At 36.1% G+C, this 16,668-nt stretch overlaps 1 protein-coding gene across 1 annotated transcript; it reads right to left on the bottom strand.

The window, feature by feature from the left end:
* Positions 1–2,655: 2,655 nt before the first annotated feature.
* On the bottom strand, positions 2,656–16,608 carry b4galt7 (xylosylprotein beta 1,4-galactosyltransferase, polypeptide 7 (galactosyltransferase I)). The gene is made up of 6 exons (XM_077532818.1): positions 16,161–16,608; positions 9,805–10,143; positions 7,855–8,080; positions 6,512–6,595; positions 6,328–6,432; positions 2,656–4,124 (listed from the first exon to the last, which is right to left on the bottom strand). Exons 1-6 carry the CDS (start codon positions 16,214–16,216, stop codon positions 3,969–3,971), a joined length of 966 nt encoding a protein of 321 aa, XP_077388944.1. The 5' UTR covers positions 16,217–16,608; the 3' UTR covers positions 2,656–3,968.
* Positions 16,609–16,668: the final 60 nt, after the last annotated feature.

Genomic DNA, 16,668 nt, shown 5'->3' with positions numbered 1-16,668 from the left:
ATACCATACCGATATCTAAGGTTTTTTTCTCGACATGAAAAAGCTGTCCTGCCATTGGTTCAGAGCATTCAAGGACCAATAGGATATCTTAGATCGGCATGCAGTGAACATGTCACATATCAGTGAATGTCGTGCACGAGCAAGACACAAGATGCTGCATCCAAAACCCTATATTAGCGTTGGAAATAATGGTATCGGCATGTTACTTGTGAGTACTCACAGATACCGATACCACTGTTTTAATGCAGTATCGGGGCCCTGACGATACCAGTATCGGTATCGGAACATCACTAGTTTGTATCTGATCCGCTTCACCACTACACCTGTGATGTCTACAAACGCCAACCAGAAGCACGACGGGGGGCCGGAAGTAGCAACAGGAAGCCCCACCCCCAAATTTACAACACAAACACAGAACAATTCCAGACCAGTCTGCAATCGCTGGCATTTCAACAAACTTTTGATGCTAATATTTTCTCTGTTACTGCAAATGAATATTGGCTTGAAAAATTGGTTAAAATCGGCCTCCTGGACTACTAATAATAATTATCGGTATCAGAAAGAAAAAAAAAAAAAAAAAAAAAAAACATATCGGCCTCTACAACTAAAATATTTATTATATGACTTCAAGTCATTGAAAATACTTGATGGACTGCTGGACTAGAACGTTCATTAGCATGACTTCAAATGCATTAGGATTAAATGGCACATACAGCGGCTCCTACCGCAAATGAGTGGAAGCGGCGTCAAGAAGTCGGACGAGCGCCGTTGACGTTCAACGACATTTGCAAAGAGCGCAACTCAAAAATAACCGAACGACAGTGAGCAGATGGCGGCGAATGCGAGGGACAGATGACGACGGCTTGCGCCGACGTATGCTGTTTTGTTTTTCCACACCGGCGGACGACGGCGTCCGTCGCTCATCTGCCGCTCGTTTGTATCTTCTGACAACAAAATGTTCTGTCAGACCAAAACTCAAAACTTTACGAGTTGCCAAAGTGTCAAGGGGAGGCGGATCGATCCAAACATCGATATCATCGATACCAAGTCAGTATCAATTTTTGCACTAAAATATTGATCTAGTATTTTGTTTGATGATCACTTTGTGCACTTTGCTTGAGAATGTGAGAAATTTTTTTTGTCATGGTTGGAATGTTTGTTTAAAAAAAAACAAAAAAAAACACTTAAAGGTTAAAATTTGATTGCGAATAAGTAATTCAATGATACAACTACCCTATTGTTTTTTTTTAATTATATAATTTTAAAAAAGTATCGATATAGGTATCGGCGATACAGGCACTGTATTTACTTGGTATCGTACTGATACCAAAATTTGCAGTATCGCACACCACTAAGTGACGACAGACAAGATGGATGTAAAGTATTCAGCCCTTTAGGTCCCGTGACCACTGCCTGTAGGACCCCATCAGACATGCCACCAAAGCTCCAGAGAGCCAATCACAAAGCTCCTGACTTGATGGATTTATGTTGCATTCCAAACAATCATGCAAATGAAATTATCTTTTGCAAAAGTCGTTCCTTGGTTGGTTGGTTGATTCTCACTGCTTTACGTCAACACGCAAGATTGAAATGCCAGGAAGATGTCATGTGACGTTTGCTGAACATCACGTTTCACGTCTCTATGTTGCCAACATTATCAATTTTTTGTACATTAAAGTGTGTGCGTAAGTGTATAAATGTCACAAAGAGCAAACATTTCATCACCGAGGCACAAAGTGTCAATCGCCGTTTCCGGAAAGATTTATTGAGACAAATTACGGCAGTGGGACGAGATGCTAGCTATTAGCTACGCAAAACGCGCACGCATGCTACAAATAAGAAGAATGTCGCAAGCTCCATCAGACATGAGCAGTCGATTTCAAGGTTACTCTTTGCCACCGTCAGACATGGCTAGTCGACTTCGGAAGAGAGAGTTTGACTGTTGCATTTCAAAAGTTCTGATGTTCAACTCCAACTGAAGCTTGAAGAACATGACTGGCTGGCCCGTACATACCTGTGTAAGGCGTTGAAATTGCAGTGTGGCCATCTTGCTCCTCCCACCTCGCGAGCAGATAACTGTATCACCTATACACACTTTTTTTTTTTTTTTTTTTAAACAAGTTAGAATAATGATGATGATAATAAAAATGTCTGAAGTCTTCTTGTTTATGTTTAAAACATTTAAAATACCGTCAATCATGCTGTTTCTACTAAGTACTGTCTCAAATGTCTGATCCTGTAACTGTATAGGATGGTATGGTGAGAAACTTTCCTTGGGAGGAGCAATATGGCGGCCTCGCCATCTCAAGTGTCTTGGCCTATCAGCTATCCAGTCATATTAACGTAACATGCATCAGAACTGCCGCCGAGCTGTATATGTCTCATCTGTACGTATAGTTGATACAGTAGACTGCTTGCGCGATGGGCAGAGCAAGATGGCCGCCCTGTGACTTCAACGACTTGCACTGGCGATCTGCTATCCAGTCATATATTCAGGTCAGTGAACTAACCGCACCATTGCAAGTAAGCTGCATATTGGAATGAATGGGGTTGGAGCGCCATCTAGTGGCCAGTCGTTGCTCGGCTGTCCGAAATCTTTGAGACAGTTGAAGCACATGGAAGGAGCAAACGACAACAAAGGAATAAATAAATGAATAAATCTCATGTTATCATTTATTAGCAACAAAATGGATGACAGCAGTCTAAGGTTTATTCTCGTCAGAATAATTCAGTGATGATGTCATCATCTTACAACAAAGTAACGAGGCGTCTGTCAGTCTGTGGCGCTCCTCAAGCAAAAACGACACTTTTGAAAAAAGTAACAGCACTTAAATAGGAAAAATATAACAATAATTCAATAATAATAATTGTCTTGTATGGTGTCCACTTGATGTCAAGACTGAGTTTAAAAAAAAAAAAAAAAAAAAAAACTAAGAGGCTACGTGCTGCTAGCGCAGTTGAGGGGTGTGCAGACTTTTGATCTCAGGGTTTGGTTTTTCGAACCGACGTACCGACTGTATGCTTGCTTTTGACTATTAAAAATAAATCAATTTTCAAATGAGCGAGTCAGAAAAATGAATACAAAATAAATATATATTTTTTAAATATCATGTACCCCAAAAATATAAATGAATGCAGCAAATGTAGTTGTTTTATTAACAATGATAGAATACTGCTCACTTTTTTGTATAATTTAAATTAGTTAACCAATTATTTCATACAATTTTAAAAACTTGCAATAAAAATAATTTGCGCTAACCTTTGACTATTAAAATAAAAAAATATAAGAAAACGTATTCAATATTTCAGAATGAACCTATTTTTGGAACACTAAATGAAATTATTATTAAAATAATTACTTATCTGTATCAATTACTTTCAGTTTATTATTTCACAAAAACTTCAATTTTGTACACTTTTGACTTTTTTTTTCTAATTTTGTTCTTTATAACAAAGCAACTAAGTAGTTATTTAATTAGATAAAAAATGAATTTTAGAGAGCAAACCAATGCAAAATTAATGCAAAAAAAAAAAAATGAAATCGTAGTAAAATAATCCTCATACGTATTTTCAATTCTAAATCATTTAGCAATAATTAAAAACAATCAAAAATATTCAATGTCATTCTTTCATTTGACTAATACTGTTGACATTTTAAATTTGGTGTGAATAATAAGGATGATGTGGTCACTTAAATGTGTCGGAAAGTTGCAAAAAGTGGTGGCAGTAGGGAAGGACACCAGTTGGGGGCACTGTTGCACACATTGTTCAGCATCCTGAGGGAACCCCCCCCCCCTGTATTAAAAAAAAAACAAACAAAAAAACAAACAAAAAAAACGCCATTTTATTGTTTTATATGTCCATGTCTGTGATTTGATAGGGTTGTTTCCTCATCCGCTTCCTGTTCAGGAGGAGCTTTCCAAAATAAAAGTGAAGCCTGTGTGCGTGTGCATACGTGTTTGCATGTCCTAGGCGAGGAGGCACCAGGGTGTCTGGTCTTGGTCGCACTCCAGCCGGGTGTTGATGACGGTGCAGGGGGCGCCCCCTATGGTCAGCTCCTGGCGGGAATCCACTTGGTAGCGTAGGTTGCTGAGGCCCCCTTCAGGATCCACCTTGAACTGCTCCTGCACGCCAAGCAAAAACATTGGACTGGGTGAAAAGACGGCGAAAACAAGTTGCAATTTGGAAAAATTAATTAATTTGAAATTCTTCAAGGCCACCATGTGTCAAAATGTGGAATAGTAAGCAGGCTGGACAGAATTCACCAAATGAAATTGCATACGTTCAATAACATTTTTATGTTGTTCAAATTTAAATTCTAAATGGATTTAAATAAAAATAAATTAATTAAGTTAATATGAATTCTTTAAATAATTTTAATTAAATTAATGTCATTACCATATATATATATATATATATATATATATATATATAAACATTTAGAATTTATTATTTAAATTAAATCAAAATTAATTATTTATTAATTAAATTATTATTAATTCTAATAACTAGTGAAAAATACATTTTGAAATTTGGTGAATTCCAATAATTCACCAAATAAAATTGTATACATTTAAGAACATGTTATTCAAATTTAAATTCTAAATTCATTTATATTAAATTAAATAAATTAATAAAATTATCAATTATGCAATTTATTAAAGTGAAATTAATTTTAATATATAATTGTATAAAATATAACAATTAAAATAATAACGTTATATGATATATATATATATATATATATTTATTGATTATGTGATAATTATTTATAATTTTATTTCATTTTATTAAATTATTAATTCTAATAACTAGTGAAAAATAATACATTTTCACCAAAATTCACCAAATAAAATTGCATACATTTAATAACATTTTATGTTATTCAAATTTAAATTCTAAATGTATTAAAATTAAATAAATTAAATAATTAATATAATTAAAATGAAATGTATATATAATTGCATAAAACATAATGAATTAAAAATAACACTAAATTTATTATTAATGATATAATATATATTAAATCTAATAAGTATTTATAATTTATTATTTTATTAAATTATTATTAATTCAAATAACTAGTGAAAAATAAATAAAATAAATTTAAATATTCATTTACTGTTCAGGAGAAAACCTGAAGCAGCTTCTGACTACTGTGTATGAATTGAATACTCTATAACAATAAGGATGTTCTGAATATGAAATTATACACATTATATTGTTCATTATTATAACCATATTTGACTTATTGTATGGAAATCTGGGGAAACGCATATAAAACAACTACTAACCCTGTTTTCAAGTTGCAAAAAACGAGCCATAAGAATTGTTAATCAATCAAAATACCAGAACCAACACATTCACTATTTATTAAATTAAACACAATGAAATTTTATGACTTGGTTGAGTTTAAAATAGCCCAAAAAATGTATAAAGTATATAACAATCTGCTCTGCCACAGTATTCAGAAGCTATTTGAAATTAGAAAGAGCCCTTATGACATAAGGGGTACATGTCTACAAAAAAATCTTAAGAAGAACAAATGTTAAGCAAAGGTGTGTTTCTGTAAGAGGTGCTCATTTTTTTAAAATCATTTTGATAATGACTTGAAAAGATGCAAGTCAATAGTTGAGTTTAAAAAATGTTTAAAAGTAAAGTTCAAGAGTATTATTAAAATCAGACATGAGATAGTACAATTGCAGAAATGAAATTTTCTTTTTCGATGTACCATTATGAGTGTAATGAAAATTGTATAAGTGAGTACGATGATGTATTATTTACTGTGTAGGCCAAAGAAATTCATGCACATATGTTTCTGACAAATGTATGTATGTTAAAGTGAAATTGTCTACATGAATAGGATTACACGTTTTCTTTTATTGTAATGTATTAATTTACTGTATTAATAATGAAATAAGATACAAAGAATAAGGGGTAGGATTGGATAAGTTGTTAACTTCTTCCTACGCCCTTTGGACATGTAAACCATCACTAATGATTGTTATGAGTTTTATGAGGTTTTTTTTCCTTCTTTCTTTCAATTTTTATTGGCTATTTGTTTATATGTTCAATAAACTTGAAAAAAAATACATATTTTTAATTTTATTTATTAAAATAAAAATTCACCAAATAAAATCACATGCATTTAATAACACTTTACTTTTTTTAAATGTCATTATTTACAATATATGAATGAACTAATGATGAAATGAGACGAATAAAAAAAATAAAATACAATTGTAATCAGGTCAATTTGTTAGCATATTTTGGGGCTGCAAACAGTTGAGTGGTGAGTGGTCAAAAGTAAGCAAAAAGTTGTGCCACCTGCTTCTGGGCTGCCACCCGCTTCTGGTCCCGCTTGCGCCAGGCCGGGTCGTGCACGTGCAGGAAGGTCTGATAGCCCGTGGTGACGCCCACCGGCCGAGATAGCTGCAAAAATAGGCCGTCAACAGGAAAATGCACGTCATCGGCCTTGGATTTTGAAAAGATGGCGTCAGGTGAGGCTCACCTGCAAGTTGGCCTTTCGCAGACGTCTGTAAAACTCGTCGTCCTCGCGGCCCCACCCCCAGAAACGATTAGACATCCCGTTACACTGACGACAAAAACGCAAACATGAATTTATTCCAATGTGAAATTGATCATGTCCAAATGAGAAACTGATCAGGTAAAAATGCGAAATGACGTCCAAACGAAAAATTTATCACAGGAAAAATTCATCATGTCTAAACATGACACTGGTAACATCAAGATGAGAAATTGATTACGGCAAAAGAAGTTGATCATGTCAAAATGTGAACTCCATCACAAAAACGTGAAATTGATCATGTCAAAATATGCTAACATGCGAATTGATCAGAGACAGTTGATCACATCAAAACAAGAAATCGATCATGTCAAAACGAGAAATGGATCACATAAAAATGTGAACTTGCGTCAAAACGAAAAGTTGATCACGGCAAAAATTTATCATGTCAAAAATAAATTGATCATGTCAAAATATGAACTCGATCACGAAAACGTGAAATCAAATCATGTCAAAATATGCTAACACATGAAGTGATCATAGTAGGCAGACAATTGATCACATCAAACAAGAAATTGATCATTTCAAAACGAGAAATTGATCATGTCAAAAAAGAGGAATGATCACATAAAAATGTGAAATCACGTCAAAACGAAAAAATTGATTGCAGTAAACGGCCAATTGATTGTGTCAAAACATGAAATTGATCACACTGAAATGTAAAATTGATTACGTCAAAATGTGAAATTGATCAGGCCAAAAAGTGAAAACTGATCAGATTAAAGCGATGACTTCAAAAACAAACCGTAGTTTGTAAAGTAATAACGCAAACCGGATTGTGTCCAAATGTGAAATTTCTCCTGCCAAAAAGGTGAACTTCGTGGAGGTGATGAAATTGATTTTTAAGTTAATTAATTTCAAACGGTAAAGTCAACTTTTTAAAATTAAACCTAAATGTATTTATTAAATTAAAATTATTTATATATATATTAAAATTCTCTCTCTATATATATATTTTTTTTAATATATAATTTTATTTAAATTAAAATCTCAATTTATTAATGATTTCTATTTTTAAATTTCGTTGACTGATTTAAATTGATCATAGTAGCAGACAGACAATTGATCACATCAAACAAGAAATTGATCACATCGGAATGTGAAACCGATCATGTCAAAAAGAGGAATTGATCATGCAAAAAAAAAAAAAAGTGAAATCACGTAAAAAAAATAAATAAATAAAAAGATCACAGCAATCGGGCAATTGGTGAAAAGGTGAAATTGATCACACCAAAAGGGGAAATTGATGACATGTGACGGTCGTTTACCATGCGGAAGTGATTCTTGGTGAGCAGCAGGATGCCACCCACGTAGGTGTTATAGTGGTAGAGCGGGTGCAGTTGCGGTGACGCCACGTGAAAAGGCCCGTCGGCGGGGAAGCCATAATCCAGTGCCTCGTTGAGCGGCAGCAGGTCCACGTCGTGCATGGCCAGGTAGTCGCTGTCGTTGGCGCTTTCCAGGTAGCCCACGTTGATCAGCGACGCCCGGTTGAACCTGCAAACGTGACTACGTTAACGTTGCCTTCAATGTCATGTGATACACTCATCGATATAAATATGACCGGATAGCCGATAGGCCGAGAGTTTTGAGGTGGCCATAGTGCTCCTCCAAAGAAACGTTTCTTGCCATACCATCCCATACATTTACCGCATCGAACATTTGAGACAGTACTAAGTACCATCAGCATCATTTATCGTGTTTTAAATGTATTAATCAAGATGACATTTTACAACTTGCCTTAAATACATGTAGAAATTATATGCTTAATCATGTTTAGTACAGGAGGAAACGTACATTTTTTTAAATTAAAGAATTATAACTAATTTAGTGCTGCCCGATTATGGAAAAAAATAATCACAATGATATTGGCAATCATTGAAATCACGATTATGTATTCTTTTTGGTAGAAAACTAGAAAAATGTTTACTCATTTAAAAATAAGACCAATTAAAAAAAAATAGAAATACTCTAATTATGTAAGTTCCTTTTGGACCAAACAGAATTTATAATAATATATATTTATAATAATATATATATTTATTTATTTATGTTGGCAAAAACTTAAAGTTGGAGTGCAGCATGTGCACTGTGCAGGACGACAATTTTTTTGGTACAAAACAAGAAAATGTTTAAACATAAAAAAATAAATACAGAAAAATATTAAGACAAATAAAATTATTTGAAACACTAATTATGCAAGTACCTTTTGGGAGAAACAAAATTTAATAGTTATTTTAAAATTTTGAAAAAGATGCAAATGTATACATTTAAACAACTCAAAAATCAGTATTAATAATCTTTTTTTTTTAAATGATTATGCTGATTTTTTTAATTGTGGAGTGTAATAACTGAAATTGTAATTGAATTTCCATTAATTGCACAGACCTACTGTAAATCAACAAGAGATGCCACTGCCAAATCTAATACAGTGTTCCCTCGTTTTCCGCTGGGGTTCGGTTCCAAAAAATACCCGCAATTAATGAAATCCGCGAAGTAGTTAGCTTTATGTTTAACAACTCTTATAAATGTTTTAAGGCTCTAAAATCCCCGACCACACAATTTATACACTTTTCTCATTGAGGCATTTACATGTTCTCACATTTCTCTCTTGTTCAAACATTGACAATGTTCAAACCTTCATAAATTTTATAAAATGGGTATATTACTGTAAAAAAATATGCAAAATTGCACTTAAAAAAAAATCCGCGATACAGCGAGACCGCGAAAAGTAAACCGCGTTATAGCGAGGGAAGACTGTATTGTGGTCTAAGGAACTGAGCGATAAAAGACAAAGGTGGTCTTCAAAGCAGCACATAATAATAATAATAATAACTATTATTATTATTATTATTATTATCATCATTTAATTTTTTTTTTTAAACCTGTTAAAAAATAATGAGCACCCGCCTCCGGCCTGCTACTGCCCGGCTCCAAGCTGTATATGTCTCATCTGTACGTATAGCGCATAGTTTATACAGTAGTCTGCTGGCGAAGTGGGAGTAGCAAGATGGCTGCCCTGTGACATCAACGGCTCGCACTACCGTGTATGGGCTCTTGGCTATCCAGTTATATATACAGGTCAGTGATAGGATGGTATGCCCAGAAATGTTTCTTGGGAGGAGCAATATGGCGGCCTCGCGACCTCAAAAGTCTTGGCCTATCGGCTATGCAGTCCTATATCCAAGTGAGTGATGTGATCCCACATGACGTGTTGTCACCTGTAGTGATCCACCTGGTTGATGATGAGGATCTCGTGCTTGATCTTCTTGTTGTTGAGGAAGGTGTGCATGAAGGGTACAAAGACCAGCAGCTCCTCAAAGCGCTCGCGGAAGGGCACCAACAGCGCCATCTTGTGGGGGCCCCACCGCACCTCATCCTGTGGCCGGCTCTCCGAGCGGCACGGCGACGGTGGCGGCTGGTGCGGGAGGTGTCCGTTCCGCTGTGCAGCGGCGGCCATGTCGGACGAGCAGCTGAGCTGCAGCCACAGCAGTGACACCAGCAGCAGCAGCAGGCAAACGCCGAAAAGCTTGTACGACCAACAGCGGCCCCACGACAACCTGGACATGCACGACAACACAACAAGACAGAAATAAATGATTTTTTTTTGGAAGGGGGGAGTCAGTCAACTTTGACAAGCAGCCATTTTGAAAGGATTCCAACAAGCCACAACAGGTGGAATGCAACATGCTTTTTTAGGAACATTTTTGGATGGTGTAACTAGCTAATGAAGTGAAGAATTATTTGACCCCCCCATATTATTAGTATAATATTCTTAAGTATAAGAAGAAAAACAAAAATTCAAATCACAATTTTGTTAAAATGAAAGACGAAAATGCTTTTTAAAAAACGAAAACTAACTGAAATACGTTTTATGTCCACAAAACTAACTAAAACTAACTAGAATTATAAGAAACATAATTAAGTTAATGCATGAGCCTTTGTGGATAATTTTAAATGTGATCATAAGTTTATTATTGATTTATTTTGATATTAATAGAAGTGACGTCATCTCGCAGAAGCCAATAGAAAAGCACCTTCATATGATGTCACTCCCATGGTGTTTTTTGTTTTGTTTTTGTTTTTAATATTGTGCACAAGTCTTACACACTTATTTAAAAACTAAAACTAACACTGAAACTAACAAAAACTAAGCATTTATTAAATAACTAAAAAACTAATGAAAACTAACAGAACCACCCTGAAAACTAACTAAAAATAAATAAATAAATAAAATAAAAGTACAATGAAAAACTAACTAAAATTAAAATTCCAAAACTATAATAACCCTGGTACGCTCCCAAAAAAATGTGACAATGTCACCAAAAATCATGTGTAAATGTGATAATCCATCCCAAACAAAACTCATATTTTAGATGACACTAACGTACAAATGTGGCAAAGCTTCCCAAAAGCTAACTAAAATATTGCAAGTTTCATTCTAATACTTTCATACCATAATTATTAAATGCCCAAAAAAGTTTGGGTGACAAAAAATGCAAGTACCTTTCTCCAAGGAAGAATATCAAGCCTGGCACAATTAGCGCTGCAGTGCCATCAAAATTATAGCAATACTTGACAATGCCAAACGGCATTTTTAAGAAACAATAGGCCAGGAAACCAGGAAGTCCAAAATGAACAGTCATGCTTGTAAGTGATGACGTAGACTGAACAAAAATGTCCAATATGACAGCGGGCAGGTGAGAGGTCAACATTTGGATAACTTAATCAGTGTAAACCTCAGATGCCATATTTGCACTTTTAATGTTGTTCATACACACTGCTCCATAAGATGAAGGAAAATGCCGCATGTAGCTTAAATAGCTTTCTGTTGTAGAATTCAAACATGGATGCAATCTCGTTTGGAAACAATTGAAATGATTACAATGCAAGAAGACAAAGTCAAATTCATTGACAGGCTGGCACGCCGCAGGCAACCGTTTAAAAGTACACATTCTACCATCTGGTTTGATGTCCGTTTGGATCATTGATTTTGCATTGATGAATCACAAAGTGAGAGATCTCTGAAGTGATATGTCAAACTATTACTGAACTAAACCAAAGTTGTTGTTTTTTAAAATCCTGTACAATATTTTAATTTTTATTATATTTTATTAGTTCATTTCAGTGACTATTTGAATGGCGCATATTGCACATATGCATTAGTTCAAACCTTTAAAGGAACACTTTACTTATTGATCCATTTTTAGCAGCAAAAAGTTGCTACTTTTTCAATAATTAAAGGAAGGCTCCTTTAATTTTACATGTATGGCTTGATCGGCAGTAAATAGTTAGTTTAGCTACGAAAAATGCATAAGAGCTGAAGAATACACCCTTATATTGATTTATTTAACTTTTCTTCAACATAGAAGTACTTCCGTGTTGGAACGCCCCCGAGTGGTGACGTAACAAGTGTGTATACTCGCTTGGCGAACAGTAGTTCACGCAGACATAACAACGAGGAGGACACAAACTGTCACTTATGCCTTTGTGTATTGCAAAATTTTGCAAGGCGTCGGCAAGGAAAAACCCACGAGACCCCCCTAAAAAAAAAAAAAACAAAAAAAAAAACGACTTGAGTAGACAATGGTTTGTTTGCTAAGTGCTGTCAACCTCCCGAAGGACAAGCAGGCGTGCGCGCAGCGAACATTTCAGGCATGAGGACTAAGAAAATATGTTACAATTTGAGATGGGGTACGCCACACGCCTAATACTAAAGCCCAACGCAGTACCGAGTATCTTTAAAGAACCAGACGTGGGAAATAATCAAGCCGATGGAGGATCTCTGGCGGCTACTTTCGCAACTGCTAGCAACACGGAGCCTGCACTCTCACAACAGCCGGCACAAATCGAGGTCTCCCTACGGCCACTGAAAGATCTCGGAGAAGCGAAGCAAATTTAAAGCGAAAGGTAGGCATGTTTCGTTATTATACTGCACGGACTGTTTTATTTCATAATTCATTTGAGTGTGAACATCGTCAAGTACGGGGACGAGGACGTTATGTTTTATTAGCTCGTAAGTTGTTTATACTAAACAAACTGACCATGTTCATAATCTTATTTTAACAAAAAAAATTATAGAATGTGGATTAGTGTCATTATCATGTGTCATGTGCGACGTACTACATTTGTGTTCTGTCCCGCTGTTCTTCCTGTGGTAACCAGCCTAGGTAACGGCGTCTCGCATTTCCTTACTTCATTCTGTCTATAAATAAACACGGTTAATACACAACCTTCTGGCAACCTTTCGTTTACATCATCGGGACGCTACGCAAAAAAAGAAAAGAAAACAAACAGCTAGGGGAGGTTGGGCGCTGTAACGATGATACATTTAATTTTACTATTTTTTCCTTTTCCTGAAATAGTTCGTCAGTTCCACACGTTTTGCATTGCTCGTGCTGTGTGTCACTTTACCTGTTGGATATTGGCAGTTGAGATTGTCCGCAAGGAACCGATCCTCGAGTTCTTTCATTTCCAGACAGCACACATTCATTAGCGGATTGTCCATTCCTGTGCAGCTCCCGCACCACCCCCCGCCTGATTCACTCGTTCGTTAAAGTTTATTTTGTGCCCGAAAAGACCATCTGGCGCCACAACTTTCACATCCAAGGCAGACTTTCCTTCGGTGGGGTTATTTTGTCGTGTTGGATCGAAGCGATAAGGTTTAATCCTTCCGGGTTTGACGCTAGATGCACGGCTGCGTTGCATAGTGCTTCCATAGTGTAGCGTTTACACACTAGTGACGTAAACATCCGGGTTATTTAGTCACGTGTAACAAACATGCCGGCGTTCGATTCATTTTAACATCGGTTTAAAAGTTATTAAATGTACATAAAAAAATAATCACGTCACCAAATTAATTATTGAAAAAGTAGCAACTTTATGCTGCTAAAAATGGATCAATAAGTAAAGTGTTCCTTTAATTTGGTGACGTGATTATTTTTTTATGTACATTTAATAACTTTTAAACCGATGTTAAAATGAATCGAACGCCGGCATGTTTGTTACACGTGACTAAATAACCCGGATGTTTACGTCACTAGTGTGTAAACGCTACACTATGGAAGCACTATGCAACGCAGCCGTGCATCTAGCGTCAAACCCGGAAGGATTAAACCTTATCGCTTCGATCCAACACGACAAAATAACCCTACCGAAGGAAAGTCTGCCTTGGATGTGAAAGTTGTGGCGCCAGATGGTCTTTTCGGGCACAAAATAAACTTTAACGAACGAGTGAATCAGGCGGGGTGGTGGTGCGGGAGCTGCACAGGAATGGACAATCCGCTAATGAATGTGTGCTGGCTGGAAATGAAAGAACTCGAGGATCGGTTCCTTGCGGACAATCTCAACTGCCAATATCCAACAGGTAAAGTGACACACAGCACGAGCAATGCAAAACGTGTGGAACTGACGAACTATTTCAGGAAAAAGAAAAAATAGTAAAATTAAATGTATCATCGTTACAGCGCCCAACCTCCCCTAGCTGTTTTTTTTCTTTTCTTTTTTTGCGTAGCGTCCCGATGATGTAAACGAAAGGTTGCAAGAAGGTTGTGTATTAACCGTGTTTATTTATAGACAGAATGAAGTAAGGAAATGCGAGACGCCGTTACCTAGGCTGGTTACCACAGGAAGAACAGCGGGACAGAACACAAATGTAGTACGTCGCACACGACACATGATAATGACACTAATCCACATTCTATAAATTTTTTGGTAAAATAAGATTATGAACATGGTCAATTTGTGAAGTATAAACAACTTACGAGCTAATAAAACATAACGTCCTCGTCCCCGTACTTGACGATGTTCACACTCAAATGAATTATGAAATAAAACAGTCCGTGCAGTATAATAACGAATGCCCCCCCACCCCCTAAACATGCCTACCTTTCGCTTTAAATTTGCTTCGCTTCTCCGAGATCTTTCAGTGGCCGTAGTTAGACCTCGATTTGTGCCGGCTGTTGTGAGAGTGAAGGCTCCGTGTTGCTAGCAGTTGCGGAAGTAGCCGCCAGAGATCCTCCATCGGCTTGATTATTTCCCACGTCTGGTTCTTTAAAGATACTCGGTACTGCGTTGGGCTTTAGTATTTTTTTTTAGGCGTGTGGCGTACCCCTTCTCAAATTGTAACATATTTTCTTAGTCCTCATGCCTGAAATGTTCGCTGCGCGCACGCCTGCTTGTCCTTCGGGAGGTTGACAGCACTTAGCAAACAAACCATTGTCTACTCAAGTCGTTTTTTTTTTGTTTGTTTTTTTAGGGGGGTCTCGCGGGTTTTTCCTTGCCGACGCCTTGCAAAATTTTGCAATACACAAAGGCATAAGTGACAGTTTGTGTCCTCCTCGTTGTTATGTCTGCGTGAACTACTGTTCGCCAAGCGAGTATACACACTTGTTACGTCACCACTCGGGGGCGTTCCAACACGGAAGTACTTCTATGTTGAAGAAAAGTTAAATAAATCAATATAAGGGTGTATTCTTCAGCTCTTATGCATTTTTCGTAGCTAAACTAACTATTTACTGCCGATCAAGCCATACATGTAAAATTAAAGGAGCCTTCCTTTAAATGGTTTTATACGGAAGCGTATTGCATTCACTTGCCCCCCCCCCCAAAAAAAAAAAAAAAACTGAATTTTTTTTTGAGGAGCTTTTTTTTTTTTTTTTTTTTTTTTTTTAACGGTCATTAAAAAATATTCAGGAAAAACAGGGAAAACAATATTCAGAAAAACTGGGAGAAAAACAGAAAAAAAAAACAGAAAAAATAATATTCCAAAAAACAGAGCACCAACTTTTTTTTCTTAGCTTTTTTTTATGTAATGTTTTCCCCCTGTTTTTAGTATTTTGTCCTGTTTTTCGGAATATGTTTTTTTTATGACAGAAAAAAAATATTCAGTAAAACAGAAACAAATTATTCCAAAAAACTGGAAAAAAAAATATTCCAAAAAACAGAGCACCAACCTCTGTTGTATTTTTCTGTTTTTTTTCCAATAATGTTTTCCCCTGTTTTTCTGAATAATTTTTCCTCCTGTTTTTCGGAATATATATATTTTTTTTAATCACAGAAAAAAAAATCAATAAAACAGAAAAAAAAATAATCAGAATTTTTTTTTTTTTTTAAATACTTAAAAAAAAAAAAAGTCAGAAAACAGTTTTCCAAGTGAATGCAATACGCTTCTGTAGTTTTAAACACTTCCGTACACATTTTTTTTTAACTTTCTCAAATTTACACTTCGTGTCGAGCCTGTGCACGTTAACAGTGGCTATACAAAATAAATAAATAAATAAAAAAACAAAAAAAACAAAAAACAAACATGAAATACACTTTTTAGGGGTATAAAAATGTCAGGTCTTATTGTTTTAGGTGTACAAAGTTTGAGAAGCAGTGTAAAGATGTTACAGTGTGCACATGCCAAGTTTGTGTCCAATTCCAAACTTTTCACTTACTGTTTGAGGTCTTCCTGCTCGACAACTTTGGAGGCGACATTTCTTCAAACAATATATTTGAATTTAAAATCATGAAGGTCCATGATAGATTGTGAATGTTGGTTGAAATGAAGTTGCTTGAGATTTTTTTTTTTTACCTTCTCTCTGCCTTAAAGTAGAGCACAGGTTTCCTCCTGGACGAGAACATCTTCATCGTTGAGTCTTCAAAAAAAGTTGGCTTTTTCAAGAAGACATTTCAAAGTGGAGCGAGAGTCCTCCTTATTGTTCGCCATGCTGACAAGTGCTTGCGTTTAATCGGACTTGTCAGCAGTCGCTCATGTCGGCGGCGTCCGTCCTCTCGCGCAATGGTTGGACACGTAGCATTAGCATACCTCCGCCAAGCTAAGCTAACGTGTTGCTAGCTAGGCGAAGACTCGCGACAGGCGGCCCGGCATGCGACAAGCGCCTTTAAAACGGACTTGACGTCAGCTGAAATAAAGCGCCAACATTGATTTTCTTCATTTTTATCCGCAACAAGAAGAGAGGGTGGAAAAAAAATTCCCTCAAAGCGGAACGTGATTGGGTTCAACCTGATTTACTGCACGAGCTGCAACAAAGCACACATGCTGAATAGTCCTACCCACTTATGTACGCTACGGAAATTTG

This window comes from Festucalex cinctus, chromosome 9, assembly GCF_051991245.1.
Source record: "Festucalex cinctus isolate MCC-2025b chromosome 9, RoL_Fcin_1.0, whole genome shotgun sequence".
Classification (NCBI taxonomy): Eukaryota; Metazoa; Chordata; class Actinopteri; order Syngnathiformes; family Syngnathidae; genus Festucalex; species Festucalex cinctus.
Note: the sequence above shows the minus strand (reverse complement) of the source record. Positions and strands in the feature narration are given on the sequence as shown.

Coding starts and splice junctions, on each gene's coding strand:
- b4galt7 (XM_077532818.1), bottom strand. CDS start 16,216: ATGAAGATGTTCTCGTCCAGGAGGAAACCTGTGCTCTACTTTAAGGCA. Junction 8,081..9,804: donor AACCAGGTGGATCACTACAG/GTGACAACACGT, acceptor TCACGTTTGCAG/GTTCAACCGGGCGTCGCTGA. Junction 6,433..6,511: donor TGCGAAAGGCCAACTTGCAG/GTGAGCCTCACC, acceptor CTATTTTTGCAG/CTATCTCGGCCGGTGGGCGT.